The sequence below is a fragment of the Oenanthe melanoleuca genome, chromosome 1A (assembly GCF_029582105.1).
Source record: "Oenanthe melanoleuca isolate GR-GAL-2019-014 chromosome 1A, OMel1.0, whole genome shotgun sequence".
In the NCBI taxonomy this organism is placed as follows: Eukaryota; Metazoa; Chordata; class Aves; order Passeriformes; family Muscicapidae; genus Oenanthe; species Oenanthe melanoleuca.
This window is the reverse complement of record NC_079334.1, coordinates 54915047-54932999: the sequence shown is the minus strand read 5'-3', so window position 1 is coordinate 54932999 and position 17953 is coordinate 54915047. Positions and strand designations below refer to the sequence as shown.

Sequence of the window (17953 nt, the reverse complement as noted above, 5' to 3'; positions counted from 1 at the left end):
AGACTCAATCTTTAAAGTCGCCTCCAAGTTCCTATGAAGTTGTGTCAGGGGAGGTTTTAGATTATTAGGAAAAACTTTTTCATGGAAAGGATTATCAGGTATTGGAACAGGCTGTCCAGGGAAATGGCTGAGTCACTGTCCCTGGAGGTGTTTAAAAGTTGTGCAGATGTGGCCCTTAGGGACATGGTTTAGTGGTGGACTCAGCAGTGCTGGTTTAAGGACTAGGCTTTATGATACTGAAGGTCTCTTCCAATCTAAATGGTTCTAAGAATCTATTGTTCTAATACTTGAACTGCAAGACACGTTTGGAGAAATTTTTCATTCTAGGCCATCTTCCTCAGGACAGGATAAAGAATGATTGAATAGCTCAGGGGTCAAGCTAAGGACAGGGAGGCCCCTCAGCAATTACAATCAGGGGCAAAACAAAGTCATCCTGGGAAAAATTAATTTAATTTATTGCCTAGAGTAAGAGAGATAAATCCAAACCTAAATGCATCACCTCCTCACCTCCTTCTCTGCCTCACTCCTATGCTCAACTTCACTTCTGACTCTTCTACCTCATCCCTCCTGCCTTGAGCAGTTCAGGGGGATGGAGAAGTGGGGGCTCTAGTGAGTTCAACACTTTATCTCTCTTACTTCTTTCTCCTTCCTGAGGAGAAAAGCATCCCCCATGGGCCACAGTTCATGTATGTGCTCCTCTCCCCATGGCTGCAGCCCCTGCCAGGAAACTGCTCCACCATGGGCTCTCTATGGGATTCAGCTTTCCTGGGGACACCCTTGTCACACAAGGGTGACAAGAAGTCACCTTTGCAACCCCCCAGCTACCAAAACCTTGCCCACACAAAAACAATGCACTTCAAAAGCAGAAGTGTCTACAGTGCTGAAAAACATGTTCTCCTTCTGTGCCAATTATTTATCAGCAATGAACACATTTTACTTATTAGAATACATACTTCATCTGTAGCAATTATTGAAACAAAATTCTAGACCCCCTATTTACCACATACTATTTAAAGTATTATACACATTTCACACTTCTTAGAACAGCAGTTTCTTTTTGCTTCCATAATAACAACTAAATACCTGCATTATGTTAGTTTCATTTTTAGTTTACCCTAGTAGAGTTGCTTAGTATTAGCCTAAGTCCAGCTCACTAGTTGCTGGACTAGTCCTTCACTCTCAATGTTTGGTCACACTCACACTTGCAACATAGCTGTTGTCAACCCAACTGGAAGGTTATGAATTGCTCCACTTGGTTAGATCTGCTCACAGTGGTTACACTAAGCATACTGCTGCCAGATTTCTGTCAAAGTGAGATTTTTTTTTTTTCAAATCAAGTTGTGAAAAGAAGACAACCAATGTACTGTTGTACAATGCAGTTTTATTTTCTTAATGAAATGCCCTAGCATCATGAAATAGAACACATTTTCTAATCTTGAAGCCAGCAAGATTGAGAAAAAAAGAAAAATCAAAGCTGGTTTTCCTATACATAATTTCCATATTAAGATTACATTCAGAGAAAAAAAATCCCTAGAATTAAAATGTAAGCAGACTTTACTAACACAACTCTCTTAAAAATAAACCAGACATGTCATACAACTCACATATGGTGCTTTGCTAGTTTAATATGCTAAAATAGAATTATTCAAATGCAACTATGCAGCTTTTCTATTACCTAAGACCTTTAAATTTTACTATGTTGCAATACCTTTATTATTCACTTCACACTTCTTTACCATACTATACAATGATCTTTCGTCCTTTTCTGGTGGCTTTTCTCACTGTGGCTTTCTTTGGAAACACCAAGCACTCAGTTGCAGATAGTCAAATGCTCAAAGCATTTCAATATACATTCACTATGAGATTAAGTCTCCATTTTTTAAGGGGGTCTCATGACTTGCTAGGAAACTAATGGAAAGAGCTGGTTAATATTTATTCCAGTTCTCATTGATGAGAATGTGCTCTGGAAAGCTGCAATGCCTCAAACTCCATCACTGTTGGTAAGCTGAGTGGGCACCATTACCTCCTGCACAAGAATTACTTTAACTTGGAAGTCTGGAAGTACTCTCATAATATTCACAGATTAACCACAATAAACATAGACATTTTTAACGACACTTTCAAAAAATATTCACATTTGTAGAACTGCATAATTTCATTTTCAATGGGACATTAGTTCAAAAGTACTATTTCACTTATTAAACATGGCTTTAAAAATACAGTATATGTAACACCTGTGTTACAAGTGTCAGAAAAACACTGGATTAATCAACACTTCAACTCATTGTATTAATAAGGAAAATAAAGAGCAGTAGTTTTGGAAAAGTATTCAAGTATGTTCCTGAAATACTATATAACAAAATAAAGATCCTAAACTTCGTATGATTGTACTTGAGGCAAATATAATTTGCAAGTGCTTTTTGTCATATAGAGCAATATGACTAATACTCTGTAGCAAAGATATAGAACACAATTTTGATAATACACAAAACTGGAATGTAAATAACTTCCATAGAAAAAAATAACCTGCCATTTATAACAATATTCAAGTGCTTCAGTAATGAAATGACCAATCACCATGGCTTACACTGACAACATATATGAGAGACATGAAACAAACAAAAGCTGGATGACAGAAGTACCAATAAATACACATGAATCAAGAATCATCAGCTGTTTGGATGCAAAAAAAAAAAAAAATCTCAGATGAAGTCAGTTTTAAAGAAAATTTCAAACTTAAAGAAACACTTCAAAGAAGATAGAATAGAACAGGGGCTAACTTCTGTCCTCAAACAGCAGTAAGTCTGTACAAGAAGAGCAAAATTCAGCCCCAAGCCGGGACACAAAACATGTATGTGCCACAATACACAAAACTATATACAACTTAAATAATCTTTCCATAGCTCTATATGACAGTCTAATATTTTTTGTTACAAAAACAATCCGCACAGTGAATTAATGATTTGTCAGATGCCAGTTTCTTCCCTTGGCTTCACAAAGCAAAGTATTTTGTTTCATATTTAGTTAAATTATTTTAAGGATTTTCAATCATTAAATAATTTCAATCATTAAACTTAACACTTCAACATCTTATTTTGCTAAGACATTTTAACATATGGAGTAGAATGTCCAAAGAATTGTGTACTGAAGAGGGAAGCTGCTTTTAACAGGTTAATATCAGACATTTTTAAAAATTAAAACTTGCTGGTGTTTGAGAACTTAATTGTATTTTCCTATCCCGTGCCTTCCTGATATTATACAAGTACTCCTGCAATTTGCTTGCAAGACTTTTCAGTTGCACTGTGTGGTATTTGGTATCATCCAAACAGTAATAAAACCTTTTAAAATCCCAAAAAGCATGATGCAAGGAAACCTTCAAAGACAGGATATATAGGATGAGGTGTGACCTGTATATAGTTGTGCTTTTATTTTTCAAATATCTGTACACTATTATTGTTATTACTTAAAGCCAGGAATGTGTGTTTGAATTGCATTGATAAGTTGCAAGGTATTGTCAGAATTACAAAATGAAAGGTTTTAATTAAAAAAAAAAGAAAAGCGAATGACAACACCGCTGTCCAGCATTTAAGCCACACACAACTACTCCCAGCAGAAAAGGTCTTCTCAGACACTGAAAATGTCTTGGTGCCAGTGGGAAGTCCAATGTTTCATTACATTTAGATATTATTGCAACACAACTACTAAACTAGCTCTCTAGAAAAGCACAGAGAATTTATCATCATCATGAATACACAGATAAAGGCCAATGCCATCTTTTCTAACATAACAGATTACATTGCTCCAAGAGATATTTTAATGATTACAATGTTTTTTTTAAAAAAATATGACATAATACAATAAAATGTCTAAAATTATAGTGAAGCCATAAAAAAAAAAAAAGATCTAGAAGTTTAAAATACTTGTCAATTTGACTAAAATGCATGTTTACTCAATTTCCTTGAGCTTTTATTTTTTCTTCTCCCCATTGGAGGAACAATGTCTATAGTAATTGCTCAATGCTACTCTGGCTGGAGGCAGCTTCACCTTTACAGTTTTCCTCAATTCCCCTTGCAAAGAGTTTCATTAACTGGCAGTGAACCCTGGAAAATATAGAAATAAGTAAGAAATAAATGGGTATCGCATATTTAATTCTAATAATTTAAGTTTAATAATCCATTAATTTCAAACAGCTGGACAAAGTTTCTTACATTCAACTACAGAAACCACACCCTCATTTTAGATACAATCCTCCCCCACCAAGAGGGCTGGGTATTTTCATGCATCCTCTTTTACTTCCCTTATCCACACAAGAAGTTCTATGGGCACATAGATGAGGCAATCTTTTATGATATATAGCATTCATAAAATTCACCTTTGGACTGCTAAGTGATTATATTTTAATGCAACACACTTGTATGGGTTTGGTTCCCTTTGTTCTAAAAACAACAAACAAAACAAGGAACCAAAACTAATCCACACAGAAAACCAACCCAACAAACATAAAACCCCAACAAGCAAAAAAATCTTTCAAATTTCACAAACTTATTTTCTAATTTGATTATTGCCACAACTGCAAAAGTCTTTCTCCATATGTGAAGACTGGAGATAAGACTGCTGTGTGCAAAAAACCACAACGTCTGGGATATACTCAGTATTTTTGTGAGACAAAGATGCTTACTTAAGCTGAATAGGAAAAGCTACTGCTTAGACTAATGAGGCATCCCACACATTTAAAAAGAATCCTTCCAACACCATCTTCCCTTTCAGCACTTTAAACACTTCATTCCAGTTCCTAAGAAGTAAGTATGACTTCAAAGGTAGGGCCATCCATCTCACTCAGAATGATCATTTACAACATACATGGTTGCAGTATTCTCTGGAAAGGATTCAAAATAGTAACAAAAATATTAAGGTTTACTATCAGAAGACTCAAATTTGTTATGCACAGGCATCTTTTTGGGATGTCTTTATAAGCATCTTTAAAATCAACGAGAAGGCTGAATGTGTTCTGCTATATAGACAGGAAAATCAAAGCTTACCTCACTTCAATTGCTGAACTATCCAAAGTTTCTCCATCACAATTCCAGGTGCTATTAACAATATTACAGCAGCAGGCTGGATGATCTCTACAGAACTGGCCAAAACGTTTCTTTCCTATGTCCATGACAGTGCTTTCGTTATCTTCTGAAAGCTTTGATGTAAATTGAAAACACTTCACCCGATAAACGTCTACAAATGGAAAGTCAAACTACAAAAAAAAAAAAAAAAAAAAAAGACAAACCAGGCAATTGTAATTAAATACATTTGCTGTGTAAAGCAACTCAGCATGCAGCATTTTGTACTCAAGGAAAGTCTGTCCACTCCAATTTTCTAGAGAAGCTTACCTGAGGCATAAAGTGGTATTTTTTTTTAAAAAACTGCACAGGTCAAAAACAATAAAGCCAAAATGAAACCTTATTTCTCAATGGTCCTTGTGTAGTGCCTTTTATAGCAAAACTGTATAACAAAAGCTGCATGGAAGACCATCCCACCCTGAATTTGCCTCCTGACTCAGGCCCTGCACTGCAAGCTGATGGAAATAAGATAGAGAGACTCAGGTCTGGGCTGGGGGAAGAGCATACACTTACAGAAGGATTAATCCCAGCATCTCCAGGGTGAAGACCACAGCCCCAGAGCTATCAGCTGCTAGTCTCAAGTAGACCCACACATCACAGGGGGAGGAGGAGAGGATCTGGGTGTGTGGTGAAAAAGCCTCTGGTCTGAAGCAGAATGTCCTGGTCTGGTCTGAACGCCCACCCTCCACTGGGCAGAGGAGCCCTGGGAAAGGCACATCCAAGGGATCCATGGCAGGGACAGCAGAGGGGTGTCATGGCCCATCAAAGGGGTCCCCAGATCCTGCATCACAGCACTGCACATGATGCAAAATGATGCAACAGATCCACAGTCTTGTAAGGAACAGTGTCAAACGTGCCCCCTTCAGGGGAGGCACCTGGGTGTACCCCCTGCCCAAATGTGTATTAATCCATTGGATTCTACAATTTTGGCAGGACACCCTCACCACCAAGAATACCAGATGGAGGGAAGCAAGTCCACAGAAGGGGGATATGTTTCTACTTAACCTGTTTCTCCCTCCCTTCCTCTTTTACTATTAAATATATGTCAGTTTTTTTGGTATCAACACCTAATATCATTTGGTTTTAATCCAATTTTTGAACTTTCCTGTGTTCAATCCCTTTTATTCTCAGTGACTTAGTTTTCTTTGCTCTTCTGTGCTTAGACTGGATCACCACACAAAGTCAAAAAGGTTTGGATTGTATCTTTGCACCATCCTTAGCACCTGTTCAAGTCCAGTCCTTAAGACACACAGGTTTTTCTGAAAGTCTTGTGCTTTTGCACTTGGAACAATGCCCTGAAGGTGAGAATTCCATGGCAGTGTGAGCCCTTTGCCTCTCAAGCCTTCCCTCAGCCCTCAGCCTCTGTGATCAAACAACAAAGCTGGGGGGTACATGAATAAGAATAGAGGGCAATAGTATTATATTCCAAAAAAATAATTATAATTAGTTAATTTAGCTAGAAAAAGCAGGTCAATTAGAAGACTACTCTTAAAACCGAGGCTGCAGATTTACACTACAATATTGAACAAAAGCTTTAAAACAGGCATCATTAATTGTAGGGACATTGTAGGGACAAATTCAAGGATGGCCCCATCTTGCCCTGAAAGCAACTTAACATATATGGAACTAACTATTCAGCAAACTGTATTGAATACAGACAGGTCACTTAGCAAAGGCCATGGAATGTGGCCATGGGAAGGGGATGGCAGGGAAGCAAATGTGAAAAAAGTTTACTCACAAACCAGTCTGTACTGATGTACAGTCACCCTTTTCTTCTTTTTTTTTTTCTTCACATTTCCCAAAGTGTTCAAGAAGGGTTTCCCAAGAAAAGTTTTTATGTGGACACTAACCTGAGCTAAGGACATGTGATCAACCCTTCATTTAATCTCCACTGCAAAACCAGCATATCCCAGAGAGAAATGGGAAGCATTGGAAAGGAAACAGCTACAATGACAACCAGAAAAACCAGAGATGGAGAGACCTCCTACATCTTAGCTAAGTTTCCTCAGCTTTTAACCATAAATGAACTGTGAAGTCATCAAACTCTCTGCTTGGAAGCAGTGGCTCCTGGACCCAAAGGGGCTCACTGAAGAGTGTGCTGCTCCAAACTGCTCAGATGCAAATGCTGGTATCCACGGCTGCATTGTCACCTGTGTCTAGGCAGAGAGCAAACGAGCTCTCATGTCTTGAGTCTAAGCAGAATGTTGTCCCTTGATAAATGTTACAGTCAATTTGAAAGGTAGCCAGGGATGGCTTCAAATGATTGAAAATATCAAGGGAACAGTGAGTGAGTGGGAGTGAAAGGAGAAGGACACTGAGAACAGTGGGAAGGATGAATATGGACACATTCACAATGTGGAAACAAAGGAAAAAGAACCTATACTAATTCCTTCACAGTGGAAGGAGACCAGCATCATAAACATGTGGGATTTGTTACTGCTTTTCTGCAATATTACGTTAGATATTACGTTAGTCCATTGTTCAGATAATTTCCAGAAGATGTTAATAATATCAGGTTGTGACAAATATTAAATATGTGTAGTCACAGTCATAGCTCTGTTTCAAGAGATATTATGAACCAAAGCAGTGATGAATCTTCCCACCTAACAGCTACAACTCATGCAAGAAATCATTTTGAAGCTGAATGCATAAAGCTCATATCCTGGTCACTTATATGTAGTAAAATACCTCTAAAACCCTGCAGTTTACAATCAAATTGCAGTTCTGGTAACTTTCTTCTAAATCACATTTTTATACAGTTCACAAAAGTGATTTATTATTCTTCATCACATCTACCTCAGCTATTCATGCTGTGAGCAGTTTTTCATGCTGTGAGCAGTTTTTCATGACAACTACATGAGGGCATGGTTTTGATAAAATAACTTTAAATATTGTTCAAACAGCAAATGCATGGAAAACGTTACAAAACTGAATTCAGTTGGCAAAAGTGGAATTTTGTTAGAATGCTATAGCCAAGTAGTTGATTTGGTAAAATGTTTTGAGCTGCTTTTTTTTTTTCATGGTATACATACTGATATTGCAACACCCAAAATGTATAAATTTTAAAAAAACCAAACAAACCTTTATAGCTATTATTTCTTTCCTCAAGAATACCAATATTTGCACCTTTGCTAGACTCTGTATAATTCACTGTCAAAAGAATACCCACCTGATCATCCTGGTTTGTGTGTCTGACAAGATACCGTAGAAAATCAAATCTGGAGCATTTCCGAACTAGAATGAGGTCTGCTGAACCATCTGCCAAATGAGCTGCTGGTGAAAGACCTTTTGGACTTCGTGGACAGGCACAGCTCATATTTACTGCATTGATGGCTAGAAATTTCCCTTTTATAACCTTCCATTCTTCTTCACCTTCTGAAACACATCAATAAAGAGGTAATCATTTGATCAACTCACAAGAACACTAAAAAGCAATCAATGGCAACTGAAGAGTCTTCCCTGGGCATATTCATGTACTGTTAATAAATATCTAAAACAAACTGCATTTAAAAATTCTATTTTCCATACACTAACAGAAAAAGTTGCTTTCTCCCTTCAGACTGTGACTATCTCCCATAACTGCTTGCCTGTTCTGGCATCTGCATGTCAAATTCAGGATCTGTGCTATTTGGGTAAACCTGCAAAGCCATAGGAAGGGAAAAGAGAGAGGTAAGCTACAACTACAACTCTTGTAGTGTTAAAGTTCAGAGGGATTAACTTTTTAAAATTCTATTTCTGCTCTTCAATTTGTTCATCTTAAATAAACAATGATGCAAAGATTGTAGTTTAGTATTCGGTTTCTAAAGCACTATTCCTCTTCTGCCTCAATGCAGTAATTTAATGTTTTCAAAAAGTCAAAGGGAAGGAATGACTCAGGGTGCAGCAAGGACCAGCAGGCAGCATATCAGGAGTCTGCATCCACTCTAGTCCCAGATGTCTCAAGATGAGAACTATTAACAGTTAAATGTTCCTGTGGGCAAATCTTCGGAGATTTCTGGAAAATGACACCAAGCCTCTTTTCAATACCTTGAAACTTGGTTGCAGATTACATCTAGACTGACTTTAATTGGGTGCTGGCATTGATACTACCAGGAAGCAGAGGAATTTTCTAGAACAAAGAAGCATTGGTAGGGAATGCAGAATTGTTGCCTACCCTGTATTTTCTTGAATATGGATAAAAATACATTAAAAATGCCTTTTTTATTTTTAGATTACACATAACTGTTTTCCTTATCACAATAAGCCAAAAAGCAGCCATAACACTCTTTCTCCTACCAATATCAGTGGACTTATTTCATATGAACAATTCCACAGAAGTAATGACTGAAGAATAGACTATGGACATACATGTTGTTCTAAGACTGGAGTGCCTGTCTAAGAGTGAAGTGCCACAAGAGATAAAATTAAGAAGTGAACAAAAAATGCTTAAGTTTGTTTATGTAAATAAGGTAGAGATTTTGAGGAATGTTAACTGCTATGGATTTGAACATCTAACATTATTCAGTTCCCCACAGTTTGGTCAACTTGCAGTGATTTTCAAGGTGCTTTTCTGATGGGATTACAGACAATATTTATGCTATGTATTTCATGTCCTGACATTCTGATATTCCTTACTGCCTCAGTTCTGAGAACTTGACATTTACTTTAGAGAATCAGTATTTTGAGAAATCAGTTATTTTGAACCTGAAGTCTATGATGCATTGTTTCCAAAGTATTTGTAGTTGTTCTTCACTCTTTGAACTTCTCTTCTTTCCTGGAATTCACTGAAACTTCTTACTATCCACTCTCTAGTAACAGAACCAAGAAAAACAGTTTTCCAGGAAAAGACATGTAAGTTTATAATGTGACAAAAGACTTAAAGAAAACAAAAAACTTTATTATAATTTTTCCATCTAGACTATTCCCTCTACCTTCTGAGAAACAAATCAGAAACAGCAAGAAAAAACCCACAGTTTTTAAACTCAACATTTTTGCTTCATTTGCTACGGTGCTTTTTAGTATTGCTTACTTTACTGCTAATCTTTTTATGCTACTTTCAAACATAACATTACTGAAATAAGTAATATAAATCAGATTCAAAATGTGCATCTTAAGAGAGATGAGACAGACCTAAATGTCAGACTATAGAATGACTGTTCAGGCTGCAGGTAAATGAAAAGACCCTGCTCTGAGATGAACAGAACATGAACTACTGGAACTGGAAACAACAGGCATTTTCTGATACACAAACAACAAAATGGAAACATCTCCCTTTACTGATAAATTCTTTTGCTGTTTCTCCGAGAAGACTTAGTAATTTAGCCATCAGTGTGTCTAGCTATGTATTAACATTTTAGGTATGCTCACTGTAGTAAATAAGTCCCAAAATCCTTAAGGTAAAATGCTTATTTATGTTACTTGTAATAGATGGTTTTCATCTGGTATAAATCTCAGCATGTTACCCAACAACACCTCCACTGCTTAAAGTAAGAATAAAGTCAGGGTATCAATCACATTTTAAATGAACAACCATTTCATAACCATTTTGTAGTGTATATCACTGTAACAGCACAAATTATTTGCTCAAAATATCCTACAGTAGGGCAGTTATAAGCAGGGAGTGCATAAGTGGCACTCATTTCAATGGCCTATTGTGTACACACACTGAAAGATGCTGAAATCAGCATAAAGTACTAACACTCAACATTTACTCAGCACATGCACAGAGACTCCTGCACAGTACAAAGAAATATGTTCAGCAGCAACCAATCAAGCATCCTTCCAAACTTATCTGAATTATACAAAAAGCTAGTAGGAACAATGAAAGAGTCAGCCAAGACACCCTGATGAGTGAAAAGCTTATCTGAAGTGGAGATTTAAAATCCTTTCTATTGTGCATCAAAAGTAGCTGATTATATTATTTATTTATATTATTTACCAGTACTGCATGGATAAGAGACTGGACTGCAAAGAAAGCCAGCTACCACAAGTAGAATGGAATAAAGTAAACAATGTCCTACATAATCAGCTGCTTAATGTCATCTGCAATGTTGGCTGAAACTGTCTTGATTGCTAACTAACCTGTAGTTTTCTAATAGTTCCTTTGCTGGATGAAAGTTAACAAAAAGGCAGATTTAGAAACCAAACCAACCAACCAACAGAAAAACCAAACACCAAACACAAACATGAAAAAATGCACATAAAACCCTGACAAACAAAAGAAAAAAGGTTGGCAATTTTTAACTACAATAATTTCTCAAAAAGACAAAGTTTTTTTCTTACCAAAAAACCCAGTCATATTTATATTATTATTTATACTCTATAAAAAAATTCTTTAGCTGAATCTGGGCATAGATTAAAATAACCCATGAAATATTCTCATTTGACCATCTCTTGACTATACCAAAGATCTGAAAGCAGCAGCTAGGATGAAAGCACTAAACATGTGTAACAGGAATTCAAGTCACACAGAAATCTTTATGCTACCAGCAAATGTCCACAGTACAATGATCTTTTTGCTAACAAGTGACTAGAACCTGGCACATCACAGTGCAAAAAACCTGCAGTTGTAAGATAGTCTAGGTCATACGGACCAAAGGCTTGTCAAGAAAATTAAAATTGTATGCACTGGGCTCTACAAGAAGAAATAAAAACAAGAGTAAAGGCAGAAAGCAGCACCCACAGGAAGCCTGCCTGCTCTTTAAGAGGGGTTTATCCACAATGATGAACCAAAGCTGGAGGCAAAACTCAAGTGAATCCATGTACCTTTCTCTAGCAAGGCCAAAAGTGTAGCAATATCAGTACTTCTTCCCATTAGGATGTAGTAGCCATAAAGAGATACAGCTAGGGGAATGACTGAACAGAATTCATGAACAGTTTAAACGAGAGGAAAGGAAAGTTATGCCCGTTAGAAAAAAACCCACACAAGTGTGCACAGGGGTTAGAATGGGGATAAAAAAAGAGAATAAGGATAGACAAAGAGAACAGAAATGTCATTTATTATTTATAGTGAGTATTGGTGGGATGTTGTGCAGAAATACTAAAGTTCACTAGATCAGCTACTAGCTGTCCAAGTTCACAGCCTCATAGTAGGGTGACATTTGTGCTAACAAACACAATTTTTTAATCCTGATCTATTCTAAAAAGTTATCTTAATGAACTGCTTCCTTCTATGACACCTCACAATTTAACCATTCAGTCCTTCTCACAAAAAGCCATTGTCCTATCTCACAGAATATTCTTTTTCCTAAAGAAAAGAAACAAAACACAATGAAATATACAAGTAATTAGTATAATTTTATCAGAATTTTCTGAGGTTTGGGTGCAGAAGATACCTTAAGTATTTTTCACATACTTAGAATCACAGTATCATAGAATCATTTTGTTTGGAAAGACCTAAAATCAGAGTCCAAATGTCAATTTAGCAGCACTAAACCAGATCTGCCCAAGTGCTACATCCATGTCTTCTGAGCCCTTCCAGAACACCACTTCCATGGTCAGCCTGTTCCAATGCTTGACAACCCTTTCTGTGAAGAGATTTTTCCTAATATCCAAACTAAACCCTCCCTAGCATAATTTGAGGTAATTTCCTCATAACCTGGAAGAAGAGAGAGAACCCCAAAAGGCTACACCATCCTTCCAGGCAGTAGTAGAGGGTGATGAGGTCTCTCCTGAGCCTCTTTTCTCCAGGTTAAACACCCCCAGCTCCCCCAGCTGCTCCTCACAGGACTTGTGCTCCAGACCCATCACCAGCTCCTCTGCCCTTCTCTGGAGATGTTTCAGCACTCAATGTCCTTCTTAAAGTGAGGGGCCCAAAACTGAACATAGGATTCAAGGTGTGGCCTCACTAGTGCTGAGTACAGGGGGGCAATGACACGTGTTTTCTGTAAACTAAAATAAACAATGGATTATCAGGTAACTCAGAGTATTTAAAAAACCAAAATTATATGACCACATTTCACATTTTTTGACAAATTACCTTCATGTTTTAATCCATGTTCCTTGGTCTGTTCTGCCAGCTGTTTCTCACTTTTCTTGCAAATGTAACATCTGAAAATAAAGATACCTTTCAATTCCTGAAAGACCTCTACTATTCATTACAACTTTTTTATTTTACCCATCCATTACAAGATCTTCCCACATCACAAGATGTACCACAGCATTAACAATCCTCATGGGGCAATGGATCATCATAGCCCTGCAGGCAGTTCAGTTATTTAAGTACAGTTCTAAAGATTACTCTGTGTCAGAGGTAACAGCAGCAAGATCACACAGGTTGGAAGGGATCTGAGGTGATCAAAGTTGGTCTTACAGGATCAGGATGTTCAGTATCTTATTCAGATGAGTTTGGAGGATTTGTGAGGGTAAGATCCACAGACCTCTGGACACCTTGTTCCAACATCTGACTGCTCTAACAGTGAAAGACACTGACATACTGGAGACAGTCCATCTCACAAGTGCAGAGTGCAAGGGAAGAGTCATTCCTGACCTGTTGACTTCCCTCCTGCTTAGAAAACTCAGTATAAGGTGGGTTTTCCTTGCTGCAAGGACATACTGCTAACTCAGGTACAGGCATTGGCCACCAGGATCCTGAAGTTATTTTTTGCAGAGCTGCCTTCCATGCAGTCAGTGCCCAGTTAACACTCTTGCATGGGGACAATTCTACCCCAGGTACAGGACATCTACATCTTCTGAACTTCAGGATATTCCTATCAGCCATTTCTTCAGCCCACAAAGATCCCTCTGAAGGGCAGCCTTGACTTTCAAGATAAACCACACCTCCCAATCTGGTATCATCCACAAATCTGCTGAGAGCACACTTTCTGAGACTGTCCCAGTCATCACTAAGGACGTTGCACAGTATTAGGCCCAATATTCCCAAGGGACACCACAAGTAATTGGCTGCCAGCCAGACTTGGCATTCATGATTTTCCTAGTAGCCCAGCCAGTTTCTCACCCACCCACTTACCTAGTCTACACCTCATCAACTTAGTTTTAAGAATACTACAGCAAACAGGACCAAAGTCTTGCTAAAGTTGAGGTATGTAACATCCACTGTTTCCATCCAGGATCTTGGGGACCTGTATGGCCTGGGTGAGACTGTGTTAGTGAAAAATAGGGTGAAGGAGTAACTTTGCAGCCTTTTTGATATATCTTATCACTAGGTTCCCATGCCACTGAGCAGCAAGCACAGTTCCTTCAGCCTTTTGTTATGATCAGTATATTTAAATAATCCCTTCATAAGAAGCAACATCACTCACTGATTTCAACTCTGCCTGAGCTTTGGCTTTCTCAATTTCATTCCTGCATGTTTAAGCAATATCTCTTGTGTTCTTCCAAAGTAACCTATTCCACTTTCACTTTATCTTTACTACTCAGTTCCTTGCGTATCCAAATTGCTTTTCTTTCCTGGTTATTCAAGTTTCTGAGTATCAGAATTGACTATTCTTGAACTTTGAGGAGGTACCAACTAACTCTCCTACGCCTCTTTGTACTCAAGGACAGTCTCCCAAGGAGTCTTGCCAAGATCTCCAAATAAACCAAAGTCCAGGGCTGCAATTCTACATTTTGTCTCCTGTACTTCTCTCAGAAGTTAAAACTCTATAATCTCAGTCACCACTGCCAAAACTGCCCTCAACCATCACGTCCACACTTTTTATCTTCTCTAACAAGACCAGCAGAGCAGTTGTTCCAGCCAGCCTGTCAATCACCTGCATGATCAATCTCATTACCACACTCCAGGATTCTCCTAAATTGCTTATGCCCAGCCCTATTGCCTTTCCAACAGTTATCAGGAAGTAAAAAATCCCCTGTGAGGCACCAGGCATTCCTTGCTCCATTCCTGAGACCTAGAGGACACTTTTTCCCTCTGGAGCCTCCCCTGCATCAGGGCACCTGATGTGATGGGTCAGGAGAGTTGCTCCAGTTGATACTTGATTCTGATCTCTAGTGTATCACAGCACTAACTGTGCAGACTAAGAGTAGCAGTCTTATTCTTTCTGGGCAAAGTTTGTGGCTCCTTTGTATCCTGCTGTGCTGTTTTGTGCTGTGACAAGTACTTTATCTCTGATAGCTAAAGCTATATATAAAGAAGAATAATAAATACTAGAGCATAACTTCAAGCAGGTGAAAGCAAAGAGAAAGGAAGGAGCCCTGGGAGATTAAGGCAGGCCCCTTGACTAAAGAAACAAGTGAAGAATATCACACAGATTCCATACTGCATCATAGTAGTATACAAAGAAACAGGCTAAATAGGCTGATTCCTGAGAGGATTTGTCCTTGGGACAAGCCACACCAGCTGCTGTTACAGCACTAAAACAACTACTAAAACAGATCCAGTTACAATGTGAACACTTGACAATTTATGAATTATTTCCATTTGTAGAAGCTACAAGGCATCCAGATTTTTCTTTCTTAGTAGTAACACAGCATAGTATCCTCAGCATCTTGTAACTGGGTCCTGTGCTGTTATATTTTGCTTCACTTAAAACTGAGAGAAGAAGAGAACCAGCTAACAAAATTTTATTAGATTTTTGTTTAATGACCTGATAAAATGAGGTGCTCTCTTTAATGAGCCAATAATTGTTTTTACAAGTTTATCTCTTTTAGAGTAAGTGTTTTCATATTAAAACCAACAGTTCTGTAACCTCTGTTTATGTACAGGCCTTTATAAATAGCTCACACCAAATATTGAGAAATAAACATTAGCCTACCCCGTTCTGCAGCTCTCTTTATCTCGTGGAGATCCGTGTGTGTGTTTTGCTGGTTGATAAGCAATTGTTCCTTCATAATAATGATGAGAAAGAAAAGTCTTGAAGCCTACATAAAAAGGCATTATGCAGCACTAAGTCATTATAAATCCACATGGCAAACATCTCTGCATACCTTCCTTGATTTTTCATCTCTTTTGTTCTCTAAGGACTGCAAAACAATAGCAGCCCTCCTCAAGCTCAAAACTCTTTTTCTTACGACGTTTTCAACTCTAAGGAACAAGAAAATACCACTCCAATGTTATAACATTTGTCAGAAGTGCCATTATTTCACTTGACAGCTTTAAACCCAACTAAAAAATTTAGCTATATATCACTGCTCAATCTTAAAATTGGCCTGCACTAGAACTCTCCTCATGCATCTTCTTTCCCTAACATAAGATAAATCAAACATGGCAAAAGATACTTTCACTAGCATAAGATTTATCCAAATATTAGGTAACAAGACTAAATCACTCATCTCTCTCTAATCAGTGACAATTCATGCCATCAGCTGAATGTTCAAGACAGAGGAGTGCCTATCTCTCTATAAGTGACTAAAAAGAAGATCAAAATTATTAGGACAGGGAAGTTATTACTTTTTAGGCATTTTCAATAGATGTCTCACATTCAACACAACTTTATTGAATCCACTGGCAATGTTAACCCCAAAGTTACAGAGCTTTATAGAATGTATTTGGTGCTACAAGGAGTTTAAAATCAGGTTCAGTCTGTTTCTTATGTTTGCAAGGTTCAAAGAAGATTGGTTTGGAGAGAGTAAACCAACTGCTCAATATTTTTACATGCTGACAAAAGAATGAAGTAATTAAAAAAATTACCTGAGTAGTCATATCTCATTGGACCCATCCACCGCTTCTTCTCACTATCTTTTAATATATCTCCATAAAAGCCATAACCCAGCAATGACACAGAGTATTTCAAAAACGTGTTGTTGTGATGTACAGAAGAGACATCCAGAGGCTGACAGTCACCTATGAAGATTAGAAGTGCAAGGGTCTGTCAAGCCTTATTTTATTTGCAGCTGCAAGCATGACAGCAACTTTAATACTGCAGTCATTAAAAAAAAATCATATTGCATTTATGTCAATATATGTCATAAATGCATGTACTTCTTACACATGAAGAAAAGGAAATATAATTTTTAATACTAATTTAAATCTCATACTTTAAAAGCATTAAACACTAAGTGAGAAAAAAGGGCTCACTATACTAAAAATGTATAATGAAGAATTTACAGTCCTTTGCCCTATAGCAATAGAAGAGGATAGAGCTGAGGAACTATTTAGATTGGAAAAGGCCTTTGGGATCATCAAGTCCAAATGTTAACCCAGCCCTCTCAAGGCCACTATTAACCCATGTCCCTAAGTGCCACATCTACATGTCTGGTAAGTATAGGCACCCTGTGTCAATGCTTGACAGCCCCCTTCTCTGAGCAGATTGATGCAGTATGTCCTGTACATCTCCTGGGTATTACTCAAACCTCTATGGCACACCATCAGAGGATAACTGAAGCTGGAAGGAACCTTTGAAGGTTTCTCAAACTTTCCACTCAAGGCAGGTTCAGCTATGAGGTCAGATCAGGTTACTCAGAGCTTACCAGTCAAGTCCTGGTAATCCCTAAGAACAAAGAGTACACCCCTTCTCTGATGTCCTCCTCATGCAAGCTTTGGAGTAATGCTGGGAGTTGTAGAGGTGGGTTTTTTGCTTGTTTGGTATTTTGGTGTTTGGAGGTTTTTTTATTTCACAGGGATATTGGACCAGATGATCCACTGTGGTCCCTTCCAACCTGACCCATTCTGTGGTTCTAGAACTTAATAACACAGCTAAAATACTATGATATAGTAAAGCCACATCTTTCCAATCCTAGTCCAAAGGCCTTAACTCTACAGATGCTGAACAGAGTTAACCATAGGTTAGTAAGAGAAGCACATGTGTAAATCTTTGCAACACCAGATCCTAAAATTGCAGTTAGATAGTCAGTAATCATACTGAGAGATATTGTAACTCTGACTTGGCAAGGGATCATTGAATTGCCCAGGAAAATTGGACAACTAGCACTAAATACCATTATTCAAGTGTACATGCATTTCT

General features: G+C 37.8%; 1 protein-coding gene across 1 annotated transcript in view; it reads right to left on the bottom strand.

The window, feature by feature from the left end:
* Nucleotides 1-1361: 1361 nt before the first annotated feature.
* Nucleotides 1362-17953, bottom strand: part of CERK (ceramide kinase) — a 39811-nt gene continuing 23219 nt past the window's right edge. Inside the window, exons 8-13 of the mRNA XM_056516288.1 lie at nt 16681-16833; nt 15806-15911; nt 13072-13142; nt 8284-8489; nt 5040-5248; nt 1362-4100 (exon numbers count right to left, since the gene is read on the bottom strand). Coding sequence (XP_056372263.1) covers nt 4001-4100; nt 5040-5248; nt 8284-8489; nt 13072-13142; nt 15806-15911; nt 16681-16833 — 845 coding nt within the window. The 3' untranslated portion in view covers nt 1362-4000. The remainder of the gene's footprint in view (nt 4101-5039; nt 5249-8283; nt 8490-13071; nt 13143-15805; nt 15912-16680; nt 16834-17953) is intronic.